This window comes from Ranitomeya variabilis, chromosome 4 (genome assembly GCF_051348905.1).
Source record: "Ranitomeya variabilis isolate aRanVar5 chromosome 4, aRanVar5.hap1, whole genome shotgun sequence".
NCBI lineage: Eukaryota > Metazoa > Chordata > Amphibia > Anura > Dendrobatidae > Ranitomeya > Ranitomeya variabilis.
In genome coordinates, this window is record NC_135235.1 from 345,387,039 (window position 1) to 345,407,666 (window position 20,628).

At 44.3% G+C, this 20,628-nt stretch overlaps 2 protein-coding genes across 3 annotated transcripts in view; both read left to right on the forward strand.

The window, feature by feature from the left end:
* LIG1 (DNA ligase 1) overlaps positions 1–20,628 on the forward strand; it is a 572,167-nt gene that overhangs the window by 112,504 nt on the left and 439,035 nt on the right. The window lies entirely within an intron of this gene.
* LOC143768919 (uncharacterized) lies at positions 12,829–14,641 on the forward strand. The gene is made up of 3 exons (XM_077257530.1): positions 12,829–13,132; positions 13,293–13,449; positions 13,568–14,641. The coding sequence occupies exons 1-3, from the start codon at positions 13,084–13,086 to the stop codon at positions 14,514–14,516; spliced, it is 1,155 nt and encodes a 384-aa protein (XP_077113645.1). The 5' UTR covers positions 12,829–13,083; the 3' UTR covers positions 14,517–14,641.

The following is a 20,628-nucleotide window of genomic DNA, read 5'->3' on the forward strand; positions in this document are numbered from 1 at the left end:
AAACCAATGATGTCGTTCAAAAGTACAACTCGTCCCGCAAAAAATAAGCCCTCACATGGCCAAATTGACGGAAAAATAAAAAAGTTATGGCTCTGGGAAGGAGGGGAGTGAAAAACGAATACGGAAAAACGGAAAATCCCACGGTCATGAAGGGGTTAATAACTAGAGTAAGACACACCAAAACCAGTTCAAAGGAGCCCTCAAATGCAACAATTTTTAAAACAGATAGGTGGCATCTGACAGAAAAACCACAATGTTCAATATGTGGCTTTTTTTTTTTTTATATATTTTTGAAAAGAAAATTACTGTCACGAAGTAATCTAACACAACTCCAAGAAACTGGAATGTATGTCTGAAAAGCAAGTATTCGGAGACCACACATAGGCCAGGCGTCAGACGGAGATAAGACTAATCAAAATGTGGCCTTGATTTTTTATTTTTTTTGGCCCACCAAAATTGTCAATAAGTAGGCTGACACAAAAAAATTGAAGTACTAAAATTGTAAAATATTTAGCGCAATGATATGAGATGCGTGTGGTGTACAAATCACTGTGATAGGGGGCGTGGCTATGTAGTGAAGGAGAGAGGACGCACACCGAGAAAGCTCTGGAATCCTTTCACTATCCTGTACTCAAGACCCCTATTCACAGCGATATATTGCCACCGCTGGACCTCCCTGATTCCCGGCGGCTCTTCTGAACTCTGTGGGGAAACCACTGTGACCGGGAGGCTCCGGGGACAGAGGACTTCGGAGCAGACCCGTGGCGAGGAGGCGGCCATTTTCAGTGGAGCGCGCTTTGCTGGAAGGAAGTGCTGCGCAGATCCCTGTTGGAGCCCGGACCTTACCCTGATCTCCGGGTAGTTGCCGATGCCTGCGGTGGGTGCCGGGGGCCTGTAGTGCGGCGGGAGCAAAGGAGACCCGTGCGGAGGCGGTGCCTGCGTGGAGTGGCTGTTATCTCTAAAGCGCGCGCTCCAGCAGGTGGAGACGCGGCTCCAGCAGGTGGAGACGCGGCGCCATCTTTTTCATCTTTGCGGCGCTGTATGGGCAGGTGAGCAAGTATAAATTCTGGACACACTGAGGGGGCGTGTGGAGTGTGCTCTGAAAAATTGAGCCCAGCACCCCTCATATTTTCAATAAGACACTCTGCCTATTAGTGCCATTACTTTGGAGGGCCCCTGGAACCCCCTTCCTGGCTGCTACCGCTGAGGGCACAGTGAGTCCTCCCTGGTGCATAACACCCTAGTGAAACCCTGGGACCGTCGTACCTGTAGCCTCTCGGCTCGCTACAGATATCACTCTGCCATAGCTCTGCTGTGTCTGTACGATCTGCGACTCTGACCTTGTTAATCATGCAACGTAATAAGGGCTCGGGAGCAGCTGATAAATTAAAAGAATTTGCCAGAGTTGATCCCTCTGATAGTGCACTAACTCTTAAAGATAACCCCTCTCAGGCGCAACGCAAAAATCATCCCTCTGATGGCGCTGAGGGAGGCGAACAGGAGGAATTAACGCTCAAACAAGCGTTTGACCAATTAATGCAAGCTATTTCGCTAACCAGAACATCCCTCACAGAAAAAATAGAGAATGTGCATACTGAGGTGGGACGCCTCCGTCAAGATATGCAAACTATGAAGGGACGTATTACAGAGGTGGAGACGAGGGTGTCCCGTGCAGAAGATACCATTGTACCCATGAAAGCCAAGTTGACAAAAGTAGCTGACTCTATTAATGCCTGGAAACAAAAGGCGGATGACCTAGAGAACAGACTGCGCCGGAATAATATTCGATTTATTGGTCTGCCAGAACGTACAGAGGGTCAACAACCTGAGGTATTTTTGGAGGGATGGCTCAAATCTTCTCTGGATGTTGAATTTTCTTCAACGTTTGCTGTGGAAAGAGCCCATCGAGTACTTACAAAACCTCTCCCACCCGGGGCCCCACCTAGACCTTTTCTGGCACGGATCCTTAATTGCAAGGACAGAGATACGATCCTGCGATTGGCACTGCAAAAAAGCCCCATTAAATTTAATAACGCTGTGGTCTCGATCTTTCCGGATTTTTCCTTGGAACTTCAAAAACAAAGGGCCAGATTCATGGAGATCAAGAAGCAACTCAGAGATAGAAACATCATCTACTCAATGATCTAACTGGCTCGTCTCCGGGTTATCCATAAAGGCTCCTCTGTGTTCTTCACGGACCCAGCGGAGGTAGCTGAATGGCTACGGTCTCATGGGGCGTCTTGTGCAAAGGAATCCTAAATGCATCTAGTCAAGTCAAATTCTTTTGAGTACTAAATGTGAAGCTCTCTCGGGGAAATGTCCAGATTATCAACAATGCCGGACGCTGAATCCAGCGAGGGTATCCCCTTACTTTTTCGATAACGAGAGCACAGGACGTGGCTCCTACATTGTTTGGTTCTTGTTTAACTTTTCCTTTTCTATAGGTTTTCCTTGTTATTTTAGTAGAATCTGCCGCCGACGATGTTCTTGTCTTCTATATGTTACCTTTGACCTTTGCCTGAGTAATATCACATACCATATTTGGATAAGCTAACATGGGATCTGAAATAGTATGTATGACATGGAATGTACGAGGTATTAAGTCCCCCCCCGAAAGAAAATTAAGGTCTTTTCGCGGATTAGACGTCACCACCCACATATAGTAGCCTTGGTGGAGACACACCTGACCAGAGATACGGCCCGGTGTGTGCAGAAACCGTGGGTACAATGGCATATACATGCTTTCCATACTAGCTACTCGAGAGGAGTTTCATTATTAATACACAGAGATGTTAGATGGGAGGCTAGGGAGGCCCGAAGGGATTCTGAAGGCCGGTTTGTTTTTGTGCATGCGCTAATTAATTCTAGTGAATATGTGATTTTATGTATTTATAACCCTCCCCCGGCTAATATGTCAATCCTCCGGATGGCAATGAGCTTTGCTCTAAACTATCCAGATGCACAAGTCATTTGTATGGGATACTTTAATTTAGTTATGGATAATAGCCTTGATAGACTGAGATTGGATGATGAGAGATCTGGGGAGACCCCCTCTTTGGTCCCGACCCAGCTGGCATCATTTATGGAGGGCAGTGGATGGTTGGATCTGTGGCGGATGCGTCACCCTGGAGTGAAAGGGTATACCTGCTACTCATCTACTAAACGATCCCTGTCTCGCACAGATTACATATTTAGTTCCAGCGGGCTGGCGACATGGGTGGTTAGTGTGGAACACGGTAATAGGGGGATATCAGACCATAGTCCGATCATACTTAAACTCAAATTTGGGCAACCAAGGAGCGGTGTAGTCTGGAAACTGAACCCCTTTTGGCTGAAACTATTGGACCATAACGACAGAACAGTGGATCAGTTGAAGTGTTTCATTTTGTCTCATCCAGAGCCCCAGAATATCAATTTATTTTGGGATACCCTCAAGGCATACTTGAGAGGATGTTTGTCCTCCACAATTTCATATATAAAGAGAGTGACTTCGAGAGAGGATGATGGGGTGGAGCAGAGACTGAGAGAAGCGGAGGCCGCATATATATCTAATCAAACTAGTGGTAACAGAATGGAGTGGTTGACCTCACAGAGACTGTATACTCAACATATGGACACCAAGTCTTTAAAGACTCCATAATAACAGGGTCTGTACCACAGGACTGGCGTATAGCAAATGTGGTGCCAATATTCAAAAAAGGGGCAAAAACTGAACTCGGTAATTATAGGCCAGTAAGCTTAACCTCTACTGTGGGTAAAATCCTAGAGGGCATTCTAAGGGATGCTATGCTGGAGTATCTGAAGAGGAATAACCTCATGACCCAGTATCAGCACGGGTTTACTAGGGACCGTTCATGTCAGACTAATTTGATCAGCTTCTATGAAGAGGTAAGTTCCGGACTGGACCAAGGGAACCCAGTGGACGTAGTATATATGGACTTTTCCAAAGCTTTTGATACGGTGCCACACAAAAGGTTGTTACATAAAATGAGAGTAATGGGGATAGGGGAAAATATGTGTAAGTGGGTTGAGAGCTGGCTCAGGGATAGGAAACAAAGGGTGGTTATTAATGGAGCACACTCGGACTGGGTTGCGGTTAGCAGTGGGGTACCACAGGGGTCAGTATTGGGCCCTCTTCTTTTTAACATATTTATTAATGACCTTGTAGGGGGCATTCAGAGTAGAATTTCAATATTTGCAGATGACACTAAACTCTGCAGGGTAATCAATACAGGGGAGGACAATTTTATATTACAGGATGATTTATGTAAACTAGAAGCTTTGGCTGATAAATGGCAAATGAGCTTTAATGGGGATAAATGTAAGGTCATGCACTTGGGTAGAAGTAATAAGATGTATAACTATGTGCTTAATTCTAAAACTCTGGGCAAAACCGTCAATGAAAAAGACCTGGGTGTATGGGTGGATGACAAACTCATATTCAGTGGCCAGTGTCAGGCAGCTGCTACAAAGGCAAATAAAATAATGGGATGTATTAAAAGAGGCATAGATGCTCATGAGGAGAACATAATTTTACCTCCATACAAGTCACTAGTTCAACCACACTTAGAATACTGTGCACAGTTCTGGTCTCCGGTGTATAAGAAAGACATAGCTGAACTGGAGCGGGTGCAGAGAAGAGCGACCAAGGTTATTAGAGGACTGGGGGGGTCTGCAATACCAAGATAGGTTATTACACTTGGGGCTATTTAGTTTGGAAAAACGAAGACTAAGGGGTGATCTTATTTTAATGTATAAATATGAGGGGACAGTACAAAGACCTTTCTGGTGATCTTTTTAATCATAGACCTGAGACAGGGACAAGGGGGCATCCTCTACGTCTGGAGGAAAGAAGGTTTAAGCATAATAACAGACGCGGATTCTTTACTGTAAGAGCAGTGAGACTATGGAACTCTCTGCCGTATGATGTTGTAATGAGTGATTCATTACTTAAATTTAAGAGGGGACTGGATACCTTTCTGGAAAAGTATAATGTTACAGGGTATATACACTAGATTCCTTGATAAGGCGTTGATCCAGGGAACTAGTCTGATTGCCGTATGTGGAGTCGGGAAGGAATTTTTTTTCCCCATGGTGGAGTTACTCTCTGCCACATGGGTTTTTTTTGCCTTCCCCTGGATCAACATGTTAGGGCATGTTAGGTTAGGCTATGGGTTGAACTAGATGGACTTACAGTCTTCCTTCAACCTTAATAACTATGTAACTATATAAGTCCAAGCGTAAGCTATTTTTCGCACGTCAGTCATATTTTGAGTTGGGAAATCAAACTGGTAAATTTCTAGCCTATCTGGTGCGTCAACATAATACATCTAATACAATACTGCAGGTCCGCGCGCCAGACGGTCTACTGATTTCCACACCAGAAGGAATACTTCACTGTTTTTATAACTATTATGAGTCATTATATACCTCCAAAAGTGGCCTCGGCGTCTCGCAATGTTTGGATTATCTGTCAGATGTAATATTTCCCACATTGAATCCCACTCAGCGAGATTTTATGGATGCTAAATTTACATTGGAGGAGGTAGAATACGCAATAATGGACATGTCCTCTGGGAAAGCTCCTGGGCCAGACGGGTTTCCCGTTGAGTTATATAAGAGATATCGGGATATACTAGCGCCACTCCTATTGAAAGTACTCCAGGGTATATGGGAGGGGGGATGTATGCCCGAGACTTTCTATGAAGCACATATTGTCATACTCAAGAAAGAGGGGAAGGACCCTTTGGAATGTGGCTCCTATCGACCCATATCATTAGTTAATGTAGATTATAAAATCTTCACTAAAATCCTGGCCATTAGACTAAATTCCATTATACTAAATCTTATTCACCCAGATCAGACTGGCTTTATGCCGGGAAAAAACACCTCTATTAACATTAGGCGAGTTCAATCAATAATCCAATATAGTTCCTTAGTGACGGATAATAATTGGGCATTAGCATCCTTGGATGCGGCTAAGGCCTTTGATTCTCTTGAATGGCCCTTTTTGTCAGTATGTCTACAGAAATATGGCTTTGGAGACAAGTTTCTAAGGTGGATCAATGTATTATATATGAAACCTAAGGCGCGTATAATTATAAATAGCTCCATCTCTAAGTCTCTCTCATTATCTAGGGGAACTCGTCAGGGGTGCCCCCTCTCGCCGGCTCTTTTTGCTCTTGCGATAGAGGCATTGGCAATACGTATGAGATCCTCCCCTGATATCAAGGGCATAGACATAGCGGGTCGGGTAGACACCATCGGCTTATATGCCGACGATATGGTGATATTTATGGACAAGGCAGAGGAGACACTACCAAAAGTGATTGCTACTATAGATGTCTTTAGTAAATACTCCGGCCTGTATATAAACTGGGACAAATCTGCTCTATTGTCTCTCTCTTGTACCCCAATGCCAAATCTTGAAACTTTGTCCTTGTTACCTGTCGTGTCCAATTTCAAATACTTGGGTATCTATATGTCCCAAAGTAGTAACTCTGATCTACGACTCAATGCCTATCCATTATTAGATTTAGTTAAATCCAAATTTGCATCCTGGAGCAAGCTCCCACTATCTGTTGCGGGCTGTATTAACCTAATAAAAATGATTTTACTCCCGAAACTCAGTTATTGCCTTCAACATAGTGCAGTACCAGTACCTAAGTTCCTCTTTATAAATTTATTTAAACTCCCAGATCACTTCCTTTATATGGGGGAAATCCAGGCCCAAACTTAGATTGTCTGTTTTGCAGAGGCCTAAACGGGGGTGGGGGTGGGGGGGTGGAGCGGCATTACCGGATTTTTTTCTATATTACCTGGCCGGGCAGGCTAAAGCATTGGTCACGTGGATGCTTGGTGGTTGTCTTCCTAACTCTGAACATCATCTGCTTCATTCTGCTCGGGTGGAATGTCCACTGAGCTTTTTAGAATCAGAAAAAATAAGTACCCCTCACCCACTGCCCATGCTTCGATTGGCACGATTGGTCTGGAGACAAATAAAGGTTGTGGGATTTACAGATATTATTGCTGAAATGCCCCTTTGGAAAAATAACTACTTTCCGACGCTGCTAAATCACCCGTCCACTGATTTTTGGGTGATGCATGGTGTTACCTCGGTAGGAGATTTACATGACCAGGGGTCCTTCGAACAATTGCAGTCTAAGTACGATATTCCAAGATCCCAATTTTTTCGTTTTCTACAATTAAGATCAGCTTTCCAGTCGTATATGAGGGGGGTGGACATAGGCTGCACAATTTCATCTTTACCTCTGATAGGAATCCTCAAATCCCAGGGACCCCAGGGCCTTATTTCTTCTTTATATACACCTATTTGTTGTCAGTAGGGACGGGATCAATTATAAGACTCATTAAAGGGAAGTGGGAGAGACTCATCCCTGAAGTACAAGAAGAAGAATGGGAGGAAATTTTAGAATACCCACTTACAGTATCCCCGTTGGTTAATAATAGAATGACACAACTATATATAATATATCAATCGTATTTGACTCCCATACGGCTTTTTAAGATGGGTCGACTTCACTCCTCAGACTGTCTGCGTTGTCATTTACCAGACGCAGATTTTATCCACATGATGTGGAGTTGTCCTATTATCCTTCAGTATTGGAAAGAGGTGACATCTCTACTTTCATCCATAGTCGTACCTCCTGTTCCCCTTGAGCCATTAATTTGTCTATTTGGGGTGTGGGACGAGGAGGCCTGGGGTCATCATGTTGGGATTTTTTTACGGGAGTCACTCTTTATGGCGAGGAAGGTGGTTGCAATGCGGTGGATGGGAGGTTCATGCCCCTCCCTCAGAGCCTGGGTTGAGTTAGTCATTTCGGTCATACCATATGAACGTACGCTATGCCAAAACAGAGAATGTCCAGGTAAATTTGAGAAAATTTGTAGCGGATGGAACGCCTCTCACCTCACTTTATAAATTTCTTGTTAACTGTATTAGTGCAAAGTGTCAAATTTCTCTAGATGTTACGCAAAGGAGGATGCGAGCTTATTGTCAAGCGGCAGAAAGGTAGTTAGTAGGATATAGTTGTAGCTCTGGTTTAAGGACTAAATTTTCATGACTCCATGTTAGGTTGGAATGGAGAAAAAGATATGTTGAGCATAAATTGTAATTTTCAGTCATGCATACAATGTACATGTTCCACATTGACTGTAATACTAATGAATGCAAATATGTATATTGTATATTTCACTTTATGGTTAATAAACGAATTAAAAAAAAAAAATCACTGTGATAAACACAAGAACTGTAGCTAAATATTTTTTGGCCAGCTACAGATTTTTGGTCAGCAAAATGGTGTCCAAAAATGTTATAAGACACTCCAAAAAATACTGTAGTACCAAAAAAAGGCCAGAATTTTCTGCGCACTCACATCTGATGCCTGGGACAAAAAAAAAAAGACTTTTAAATTGTTAGATTTTCACGCTCTTGTATTGATATGACCTGGCTTTAGTCTATAGTGTGACCAAGCAAATTAATGTAGAAAAAAGTGGGCTATGGATTGCCTTCTAATAAAAATAGCAGATATAAGCTGCAAAAAGCAAAAAAAAATCCTACCAACTGATGCCTGCAGCTCGGTATATATAAAACACTCAGCAGCAGACAATAATGGAGCTTTTTGATGTATACAGGGATATCTATAGACTCATACAGTGCCTGCAGGCCTTGCACTGATGTGGATATGTGCACATAGACTCCCCTGCCTACCTAGCGCTGCAATCTATATACCCCCGAACTAGCCCTAAAAAGGACTGTTGGTTTATCAGGATTTGTGGATTGAACACTAGTAGACCCACACTAACTAATAAAAAGTAAGAATCTGACCCTATCTCAGCAGCAGCTCTCCTTACACTAGCTGACTCCGGAGCAGAATGTGGCGAGCAGGGCGGCGCCAGGTCTCTTATAGATCTGATGATGCTGTGTGGCCAGCCAATCACTGTAATACCACAGCAAAGATGGCTGCGGTATTAGTGCATGGCAGACAATCCCTGCATTGTTGATTGGTGCTCTAAAAAGCACCAAAATTAAAAGGAGGAGACCCGAGCTCCTGCCGAATAAGCCCAGAAATGCTTTGTGCTCGCTGAGCACACCGAGCACAGTGATACTCGGCTGAGTAGTGGCGAGCACGTTCGCTCATCACTAACCACATCACATTTGAAGTGACTTTGAGGGGCCTATGTGACATAAAATGCACAAAAGTGACACCATTCTAACAACTGCCCCCCTCGAGGTGCCCAAAACTGCATTCAAGTTTATTAATGCCAGTTTCACATTTGCGGTTGTGTCCGCAGCGTTTCTTCCGCAATAATCCGCATGCATTGTGTAGTCCTATATTTAACCCCTTCAAGGCCCTTTTTCGTTTTTGTTTTCGTTTTTCACTCCCCTCCTTCCCAGAGCCGTAACTTTTTTATTTTTCCGTCAATATAGCCATGTGAGGGCTTATTTTTTGCGGGACGAGTTGTACTATTGAAGGACACCATTGGTTTTACCATGTCTTTTACTAGAAAACGGGAAAAAAATTCCAAGTGCGGTGAAATTGCAAAAAAAGTGCAATCCCACACTTGTTTTTTTGCTTGGCTTTTTTGCTAGGTTCACTAAATGCTAAAACTGACCTGCCATTGTGATTCTCTAGGTCATTACGAGTTCATAGACACCTAACATGTCTAGGTTATTTTTTATCCAAGTGGTGAAAAAAAATTCAAAACTTTGCTTAAAAAAAATAAATAAATAAAGTGCCATTTTCCGATACCCGTAGCGTCTCCATTTTTCGTGATCTGGGGTCGGGTGAGGGCTTATTTTTTGCGTGCCGAGCTGACGTTTTTAATAATATCACTTTTGTGCAGATACGTTCTTTTGATCGCCCGTTATTGCATTTTAATGCAATGTCGTGGCAACCAAAAAAAAGTAATTCTGGCGTTTTGAATTTTTTTCTCGCTACGCTGCTTAGCGATCAGTTTAATGCTTTTTTTTTATTGATAGATCGGGCGATTCTGAACGCGGTGATACCAAATACGTGTAGGTTTGATTTTTTTTTTAATTTTATTTAGGATGGGGCGAAAGGGGGGTGATTTAAACTTTTATGTTTTATACATTTTTTCATATTTTTAAAAACATTTTTTTTTTTACCTGTGCCATGCTTCAATAGCCTCCATGGGAGGCTAGAAGCTGGCACAACTCGATTGGCTCAGCTACATAGCAGCGATCATCAGATCGCTGTTATGTAGCTGAAATGCAGGTGTGCTGTGAGCGCCGACCACAGGGGGGCGCTCACAGCAGGCCGGCATCAGTAACCATCGAGGTCTCAAGGACCTCTATGGTTACCATCCTGACACATCGCCGACCCCCGATCATGTGACGGGGGTCAGCGATGACGTCATTTCCGTCCGGATGCGGTAGTTAAATGCCGCTGTCTGCGTTTGACAGCGGCATTTAACAGGTTAATAGCGGCGGGAGAATAGCGATTTCACCCGCCGCTATTGCGCGCACATGTCAGCTGTACAAAACAGCTGACATGTCGCGACTTTGATGTGGGCTCAGCGCCGGAGCCCACATCAAAGGGGGAGACACGGCATGCGCTGTACTAGTACGGCGCATGTCGTGAAGGGGTTAACAATAGTAGCGCAAGCATCTGCGTTTGATTGCGTTTTGCCACGTTTGACGACGCATGCGTCGTTTCGCCGTCTGCGGTTTGGCGCGGTAAATGCTACATGTAATTTTAGAGGCGTCAATTTGCCGTCTAGAAACGTATGCGGTTGTTAGCGGCAGAAATGCGCAAAAAAACGCATTGCTGTCTGTGACAACGCATGCGGCCGCAAGCACATGCGTTGCACCAGAGAAAAACATGTCTAGACACTGATTAGCCACCCCCCACATACAAGGTGATAAAGGGAGGGAGTGGACAGTTGCATGTCACTATGAAGCAGACAGAGAAGCAGAGGAGACAGACAAAAGCAGCTTGGAGGAAACAAGAACAATGTGAGTATATCCTAGCCAATGCCTTTATTTTCTATTTTATGTCTCTACATGTCTTAATTTCTTTCATTTCTTCCTTTCTGCATGCATCAGAATGTCGTCTTCTTCTGATGAGGAGCAACGTCCTGGGCCTTATGAAGTAGAACATGTCAGGGAAGTGAGTGCTCACCTCCTCAGATTGGTAAGTATTCACTGTTGCATCTACACATATGACAATTTTTGGGTTTCATTTTTTTTTTAGAGCACTTCTTCTACTGCGGCAGAGACTGGGCAGGAGCAGCGGGTTCACGGACGAGTGTCAAGGCGGCAGCGAGTAAGTATACAAGGCTGACTGTTTACTGTATCCTCACTTCAGTATTCTTGAATCTTCCTTTCTGTACTTTACTCTTTCTTTAGAATTTTCTTCTGGACTCCTTTTGTATCTTAAGATAGCAACCACAGCCAATATGAAGCCACCCAGGGGTGCGCTGCATGGGACTCGGCTGACCCCTTATACAGGTATACTACAATATACATTCCTCCTCGGGCTGGACTATTATTGTGGGTGTGACAGTTTCATGAGATTTTTCAATAGGCACTGCGGTATATGGTTCAGTCTCCAGCTAGCCTGCTACTATCTAGGTCCGCAAAACTGTGTACTTGGTGTGGATTGTATAACTTATGAGTTCTGCACTGGTTTATACTTTTATATAAATTTTTTTATATATATCTGATTTTTGCCATTTTTTGCACATCCTTTAACACGTGGTTTGTGAAGCAAGTACACTACATCACAATTAAATATTGTAGTATCTTTATTATACTGTGCACCTATTGCGGATACTGTCAGTATATACCCTGGTGCTTTGGCACAACATTGCACATTGCACTTTATTTTGCCCACTTTTGCACACATATTATGAATTAATAGTGTCACATACATGCCATTTTAATTTAATAGTATATAATTCTATATTTATTCATCACATGGCACTTTAATGACCCCTTACACTATTAGTAGTAACTAATGAATTTTACATGCCCGCATGTCCTTATGTATATTCTACTCTGGGAGGTTGTATTAACCTGATATTCCAATATAAAAAGGTCAGCCTGTATAAACTCCCCTATTGCTTTTAGTATTCTAATTCTTTTAATTTTATTCCCATGTGTGCGCACAATTTCTATATATTATATGTATTATATATGTTATATTGCTGTCAATTTAAATAAAGGCATTTTATATCTCACTCCTGCTTGGTGTTATCTCTGGGTGGCTCCATATTGGCTGTGGTTGCTATCTTTGGGTAGTGGGTTTCCACACTTCTCTCCACAGAACACGTATCACTGGAGGTTATAGAAACTTATTAAGAATATTTTATTTATTTATAATCCATTGGTATACAGTGATCGTTGTTTCTGTGGTTGCGTTAATCCTTTTGTATCTTGACTTTCCTTATTCATGCCATTTCTCATCCTCTGTCAAGCAAAAAAGGCAGAACACTGCTGCGCTAACACATGCAAACATGAAACACAGAAATTTAACTGCATTACTGCACTAAAAATATGAAAAATGAGAGCGTTTAAATATTTACATGGAGACGTTTATTCTCAGCGAGGAAGGAAAGCGTAGGACCTGGTATAAGAGAGATGCCGTAAAGTGGCTACCAGGTACACATAAAATTGGCCTTTTTTATGCTCTAAACGCTCTCATTTTTCATATTTTTAGTGCAGTAATGCAGTTAAATTTCTGTGTTTCATGTTTGCATGTGTTAGCGCTGCAGTGTGCTGCCTTTTTTGCTTGACTGCATAGGAGTTGGTGACTCTAAGGTTCAGCACCTGTTCACACTTGATCTATGTTTGGATGTGACGGTCAGTTTTTTCAAATGTATTTCTCATCCTCTGTTTTCTTTCTTTTCCTTATGTTAATGTATCCAACATTAATGTCTTTACTTAATTTTTAGGTTCCAGAACGGGATGAAGACCTCATAGAAAATGACCTCCTCATCTCCCTGGTCCAGGAGCGAGGCCCTTTGTGGGACATCCGGGTTCCACAGCACTCGGACAATGTGACGATCCGTCACCTATGGAATGAGGTGGCCAAAGCGATGTGGGATGGCTGGGACAACGCCCCGACACGGGTCCGAACTGCATTTGGTAAGTATTGCAATGCAGTGTGAAGCAGCAGAGACCTTGGCCGTGCTCACACAACTGTGTGTGATGAGAGAAACTCCTGAGAGTTTCTCTCATCACACACAGTTGTGTGAGCATGGCCAAAAGACCATTGTCTAACCATTATGTTTTGTTTTTTCAACAGTGGGCAGAGTCAAAACACGTTGGCGTTCGATGAAGGACCACTTCAACAAGGACCTGCGTCAAGAGAGTTGTGTTCCCAGTGGTTCCGGAGCAAGGATCCGAAAGTACAAATACCATCGCATTCTGGCATTTTTAAGACCAGTCCTTGCCCAGAGAACGTAAGTATTTCTCCCGTGCATTAGATTGTGTTGTATTGCCATAATCTGTATGTTTCTATTCCACAGGAGTTGGCGTCTGGTTAATTTTTGGTATAATTTTTTTTTCCTTTCTTCACAGCACATGGAGCAGCACTGTTGGCCCAGGTTCTGGAGCGGTCCTTCATCAGACAGCCACGGACCCGTTCCAGCCATCCAGCAGCGCTGCAGCAAGTGGGCCTGCCACACAAACTGGAGACCAGGAAGCTGGTCCATCAGGTGTTCCCCTTTCCCAGTACTCTGCCTCTGCCCCTTTTTTTTTGGGCTCCTTCCGGCAGCAGCAGAGGGCATCGGGCAGGTCCCTCATGCGCGAGTTTTTGCACTTGAGCTCGGTTTTTCACGAAGGACTCAAGGCTTTGGGTGACCGAATGGATATTTCCCTTAGCCACATGAATACACGTATCCAGGAGGTCACCAAAAGCCTTGACCAAGTAAAAGCCGACCTCCAGAGGCCAGCACATCATTTTTTTAACCAAATTGAGCAGGGCATGTCGAAACACCTTACTCCTGATCTCCGACTTAGTGTCATGCAGGCCTGCAATGCTGCTTACGTGCAGGGTATGCAGCAGAGTCGGTATTTTCAGCAGACTGTGGCGGCATATCCACCTGTGCCTTCACTGTCAAGATTAACCTCAATGCCGACCTCTGCTGCATACCACTGCATGGCCACCTCTAATCCTAGCACTCCCAGTCACCACTACAGCACCACCATGCCGAGTGCCTTAGGACAGCCCACCGCCGCCACCACCATGACAACCACTGCTCCTGCTTGGACCTCCTCCACTGACACCACGATGCAGCAGCAGGACCCTGGCATGGCCTTCAGTACCGCCACCACCACAATGCAGCAGGACCCAGGCATGGCTTTCCGTACCGCCACCACCACGATGCAGCAGGACCCAGGCATGGCCTTCCGTACCGCCACCACCACGATGCAGCAGGACCCTGGCCATGGCCTTCCGTACCGACACCACCACGATATATATATATATATAATTAGACAAATGGAGTCAGAAAACTGTCTTTTTTAATAGATAAAAAGTTATAACATTTATTATATATCAAAATTATATTCAAATCATCGATTAAAATAGTAGTAAAACACATATAGTCAATACAGAGTTACTCTGTGAACAACGGATACAGGTAACAGAACCACACTCCACACTAATATAATCTAATCCGACCTGAGGTCACAGGTTCAGAAATGTAAATAGTCCATAGCATTATTAAACACTAAATGTCCCACTGGACCCCATCAAAAATCAATGTATAGGACTGGACCTCACCCATATTGGTCGTAGTGTGGAAGTGGAAACGCCAGCCCCTACGCGCGTTTCGCGTAGGCTTCTTCGGGGGGCCGTACAGAGTGTGTCACTGACAGCGTATTTATAAAACTACCGCACATGAAGTTAATTTCGGGACTCCATCATCGGCGCATGCGCACGCGACGCGAGCGCCGGAACTTGCATCGCCGCGCAGCTTTCCAAGCGACGCGAGAGGTCAGGGAGCCATAACCATGGCAACCGTGACCCGCACGCTTCACCCAATAGGCGCCAGCGGCGATGCTCCGGACCGCAAACGTCACAGGCATGCGCACAAGTCCCTAATAGAAAGCAGGTAAGAGCCGGGAAAAGTGCATATCACAATATAAGATGTGTCATCATTATAGGTTTGTCTCACCCTTCCAGTGCGTCTCAGGCCTCTCATGTGTCAAGCCCTATCCCTGAACTACCAGACCACACAAGTTTCATTGCCCCTTCTCCTGCCACCTCTGCGTCGTCCACAGTTAGCCAGGCCTCACCGCTTCACACCCCCGTTTACATCACTCTACCCCAAGCAGGCGCAGTTAAATAAAAAGTTTGTGTATAAAAAAATAAATAATATTGCTTTTCCCCCAATTATGTGTGGTTTACTTGTGTATTTTGCCGCCATCAACACACACCGTGCGCCGAACACTTAAAAGTTTTTTGGCCACATCATAGCTCCAGTAGTTAGCAAGTAAAAGATTGCAGCTTTGTGTGTCTTTAGTATAGAGATATGAGATGGGCCAAAAAATTAATAATTGTATTATCTCCATAATCTCTTCCTTCTGCTTAGTCTGTGACTAGTGTTGCAGACTGAAGAGAAAATGGCGGAAATAAATACAATGCAGAACTATACTCAACGGGTCAGGTGCCCAAAAACTCATTAGTTAGGACACCTGACCTTGTGAGTAGAGAACTGCCTTGTATAACCTCCATTTTCTCTTCTGTGTACGTAATCTATTTCACACAAAGTGAAGGGACGATGGCCTTCATTCAAGGCATACCTATGCTCACCTGGACATGTGTCAGAAATAGTGAATGCATGAGGTTGTTATATGTGCATCATGAATTCATTATTTCTGACACCTGACTTGATGAGTATAGATCTGTTTTGTATGACAGCCATTGTCTCTTCAGTCTGTGTCCAATGGATACTGCAGAACAGAATCAGGACGCAATGACGTTAACAACCTTTAAAACAACATGGCTGCCGTCACACTAGCAGTATGTGGTCAGTATTTTATATCAGTATTTGTAAGCCAAAACAAGGATTGGAACAATTATAGGAAAATTATAATATTAACATATCTAGCACCTCAGCCTTTATCACCCACTCCTGGTTTTGGATTACAAATACTGATATTAAATACAGACCAAATACTGCTAGTGTGAGGACAGCCTGGGTTTGTAGAGGAAAGACATAGGAGACACGGTCAAGACACCAAAAAATAAAGTTTATTAACGAGAAATATTTGTAACATTTAAGAAAATAACTTGTACAGATAAAATCCAAAAAGAACATTTACACAACATTGTCCTGCCATGACACACGTCCAATATCCGAATCAAAAAAGGCAGCAAATTGGTTCCGCATGTGGCCAACTTCAGCTGTTGAACGCAGCGGGTGATGCTGGTAATCTGGCAATGGGTTTCCAACAGGTTCATCCAGTTCAATGTTGGGCCGCTCCTTTGCCATCATGTAATTGTGCAGAACCACACAGGCTTTGACCACCTCGTCGACTGTCTCCATTTTTAGATTAATGGCTGATGCAAAAAAGTGCCATTTTGAGACAATCCCAAAGGTACACTCTACTGTTCTTCGGGCCCTGGTCAGTCTGTAGTTAAAAATCCTTTTAGTGTGGTTAAAGTCCCGGCTGGAATATGGCTTCAGTAGGTTTTTCACACATCTGAAAGGCCTCATCACCAACCAAAACAAATGGCATTGGTGGACCTTGAGTGTTGGGGAGAGGTCGTGGCCGTGGAAAATTAAAATTTTTGCCATACACACGGCGGCCCATATCAGAGTTCTTAAAAGTCTGTGAATCGTTGCCACGGCCAAAAGCTCCATTGTGCACGGCGATGAAGCGACAGTCCGCATCGGCTATTGCCATGAGCACAACATAAAAATATTTTTTATAATTGAAGTACTCTGATCCTGTTCTGGCTGGTTTGATAATGCGGATGTGCTTTCCATCCACCGCTCCCAAACAGTTGGGGAAATCACACTCACTCCAGAATTTTTCCGCAATTCCAATCCACATGCTCAAGGTGGGTAGGGGTATAAACTCATCCCGGAGTACATTCTACAACGTCTGGCAGGTGTCCGCAACTATTCCGGACAGGGTAGAAATTCCAAGCCGGTATTGGAAGTGGAGGGATGATAAACTCTCTCCGGTTGCCAGAAATCTGGAAGAAAAAAAAAAAATTACAATCAATTCTATTTATGGTGGTGTTATGCTAAAGACATAAAAGCAAATACCAAAAAAAAACATGTCAGAACACCCAAAATTAGCACTGCCATTGGTTTAGATTTGTTACGTACCTTAATGTAACCAGCAGACGTTCCTCTGGTGGAATCGCTCTAAGGAGCTGGGTGTCCTGTCTCCTTATGGCTCCTTGGACACGAGCAAACAAATTCCGGAACGAGTCTTGCGACATCCTTGTATATTCCGGGAATTTGTCCGGGTTGGCATTAAGCTCGCCATACAGCGTGTGATAGACTCCACTGCTCTCACATAATTCAATAATGGGGTGTCTCCAAAAACGCCTACGACGTCTCCTTCTCCATCTTTTGCGATTTCTGTCTTGCTCCCAAGCAAACGCACAGGCAAGAAACAGCTTGATGCATAAATCCAGGTTGAAATAAAAGCTCTCCATGCGAAGATCCATTATGACACAGGATACAGTAGTACAAAAAAGGTAGCGGGCACCACAAAGCATAAGTGAGTCAGGGATCAACCATATGCATATGAGAAAGACTATGAAGAAAAACTAAGAAAAAGGATATGCATAACACTGGGATCGACCATGAAAAGATAACAACTTTATTCAAAAAGGCACATCAAAACGAGACATACATTTAAAAACATTTAAAAACAGAAAAAACAGCACATAGCTAGTAGGCTACATGCTACCCCCCAGACAGTTGGAGACAAATGTCATTTTAGCACTGAACAATGTGACAAATATTTAGAGAAGGTGCGTGCATATGAATTGAAACACTTACACTAATAAATACTCATACCACCAAATTATACCATACAGACATCAAACAGTATTGTGGACAAAGGTATAATATATACAAAATTTAGGCTCAGAGTATGCCCCCTCATGCACCATAAGAATTCCAATGAAAGCAAAACAACCTATAGGATGTTAACCAAAGAACTGGGGGTAAGATAACCACATATTAGATAAAGATATACCACCCAGAAACAATAGCCAAGTTGTAAAGGAATATATCACCTAAAGACCAGGAGCGAGGCAGATAGTAAACAAGGAGCCCAAAGTGCAAGGATGCCGAGTAGAAATGAGATAGTTCAAATATAAAGTGCTAATGCTGGGGAGAACTGGAGCCCCACGCGTATCGATGCTACAAGGGCATCTTCCTCAGGGGAAATGAGCCTAAATTTTGTATATATTATACCTTTGTCCACAATACTGTTTGATGTCTGTATGGTATAATTTGGTGGTATGAGTATTTATTAGTGTACGTGTTTCAATTCATATGCACGCACCTTCTCTAAATATTTGTCACATTGTTCAGTGCTAAAATGACATTTGTCTCCAACTGTCTGGGGGGTTGCATGTAGCCTACTAGCTATGTGCTGTTTTTTCTGTTTTTAAATGTATGTCTCGTTTTGATGTGCCTTTTTGAATAAAGTTGTTATCTTTTCATGGTCGATCCCAGTGTTATGCATATCCTTTTTCTTAGTTTTTCTTCACAGGATACAGTAGCACACTGTTAAGATTTCAGCAGTCCTAGGGTCTATATATAGAGATCCCATAATACACGCCCTCTGTAGTCCCATTGGCGTTGTCTAGTTATCTACATTTCTCTAGTCACCTTCCACGACGGCATATGGAGGTTGTCTCTTTGCCCTAATGGGGAACAGGAAACACAGAGGTTAAAAGGACCTCCCACCTCCCACTTGCCAGTGTCTTTCCTGTTCCCCATGGGACAGGGAGAGGTTTCTTCATGTGCTGTAGTGGCCGGTGGCTACGGTACCTTGGCAGGCGCTGCCTGTGTAGCTGGGCAGCAGATGGTCGCCTTAGGCCTCCTCCTTGTGCTGCTCCCGTCGTCCTGCTTGCAGGTCCTCGGGACCCCCTCCCGGCCTTCCCGCTCCCCCACGAGGGCAAAGCAGGCCTGGGTTCCCTGACCGGGCTCCTCCTGGAGCTGCCCGGCATCCTCCTCCTCCATGCTGTCGGCTCGGCGTTCCGGAAGTGACGTCGGCGGCTCGCGCGCGTCACTTCCGGTTTCTTCATACACTAAGAAGCCGGTACTTCCGGGTTTCGCCGGCCGGCGTGTCGGACCTCACAGCTCCCTCACCTGGATCCTGGAGGGGGAGGGGGATTAATCGCTGGAGCAGGTGCTAGGACGGCGTCCATAAAAGCCTGCTGAACCACCACTGAGGTAAGGCTATTTTCCCCAGTATGGATGGTTCTTCATGCCCCGTACCTGCGGAGCCCAGCGCCACCCCTGCCTCTGTGAGTGTTTGCAGGGATGGGATCCGGGAGGAGTGTAGCAGGGGTTAGAAGTCCTCACCCCCCTCTCCCTTTATATATTTCAGGGAGAAAAACCTGCCCCTAAAGGTGCCAATAGAAAGAAGTGCCCTGTCTGTTCCATTAAATGCCCTCCTAACTGGGATAAAAAACTGTCAGCCATGTACTGACAGAATAATAAGAGCTGAGCAGCCATCTCTGTTGGATGAGATTCGCTCATTAGTAAAACAGGAGGTACAATCTTCTCTGGCAGCTTTTACACCTCCACCCCCACCTCCACCTCCGCCACAGCATCATTCCCCGGCTAAAAAGAGGAAGATTCAGATTGTGGATTCCGACTCTGATTCGGACCTCTCTCATGCCTCATCTGTTAGCTGGGAGGATCCAGTATCGCCTAAAGCTGAGGTCAGGAAGTACCTTTTTTCCTCAGACTATATTGAGGATCTAGTCTCTGCCGTCCGTAATACCATGGGACTAGAAGAGGAACCTGTACCGCAGTCCATACAGGGGTGGGTGAAGCCCAGGAACATTCTGAAAGGAGTATGCTGGATTCAGTCCCCGCTAACCACCATCAAAACAGATGCCAGCAAGAGGGGCTGGGGAGCCATAGTAGACCATGTCCCCTATCAGGGCCAGTGGAGCCAGTCGATTTCCGTGAAATCATCAAACTTCAGGGAGCTCAAAGCTGTGGAAGAGACCCTACTAGCGGCAAGTCATCAGATTTTGGGTCAACATGTACAGATATACTCGGACAACATGACCACGGTGGCCCATATCAGGCACCAGGGCAGTACAAGAACCCTCAGTCTAAAAAAGATCTCCGCTCGAATCTTTTCTTGGGCCGAAAAACACCTACTATCCCTGACGGCAATCCACCTCAAGGGTACTACAAATATTCAGGCAGACTACCTAAGTCGCCAGGAAATCCATCCTGGCGAGTGGAGCCTGGATCCCCAAACATTCAACATGCTGGTACACAGATGGGGTCATCCAGACGTCGACCTCTTTGCCTCTCACCAGAACGCAAAAGTCGAAACCTTTTTTTCCTTGAACCCAAGAGGCAATCCCAGGGGGTTGGATGCTTTAACCCAAGGTTGGCCGTTTCATCTAGCTT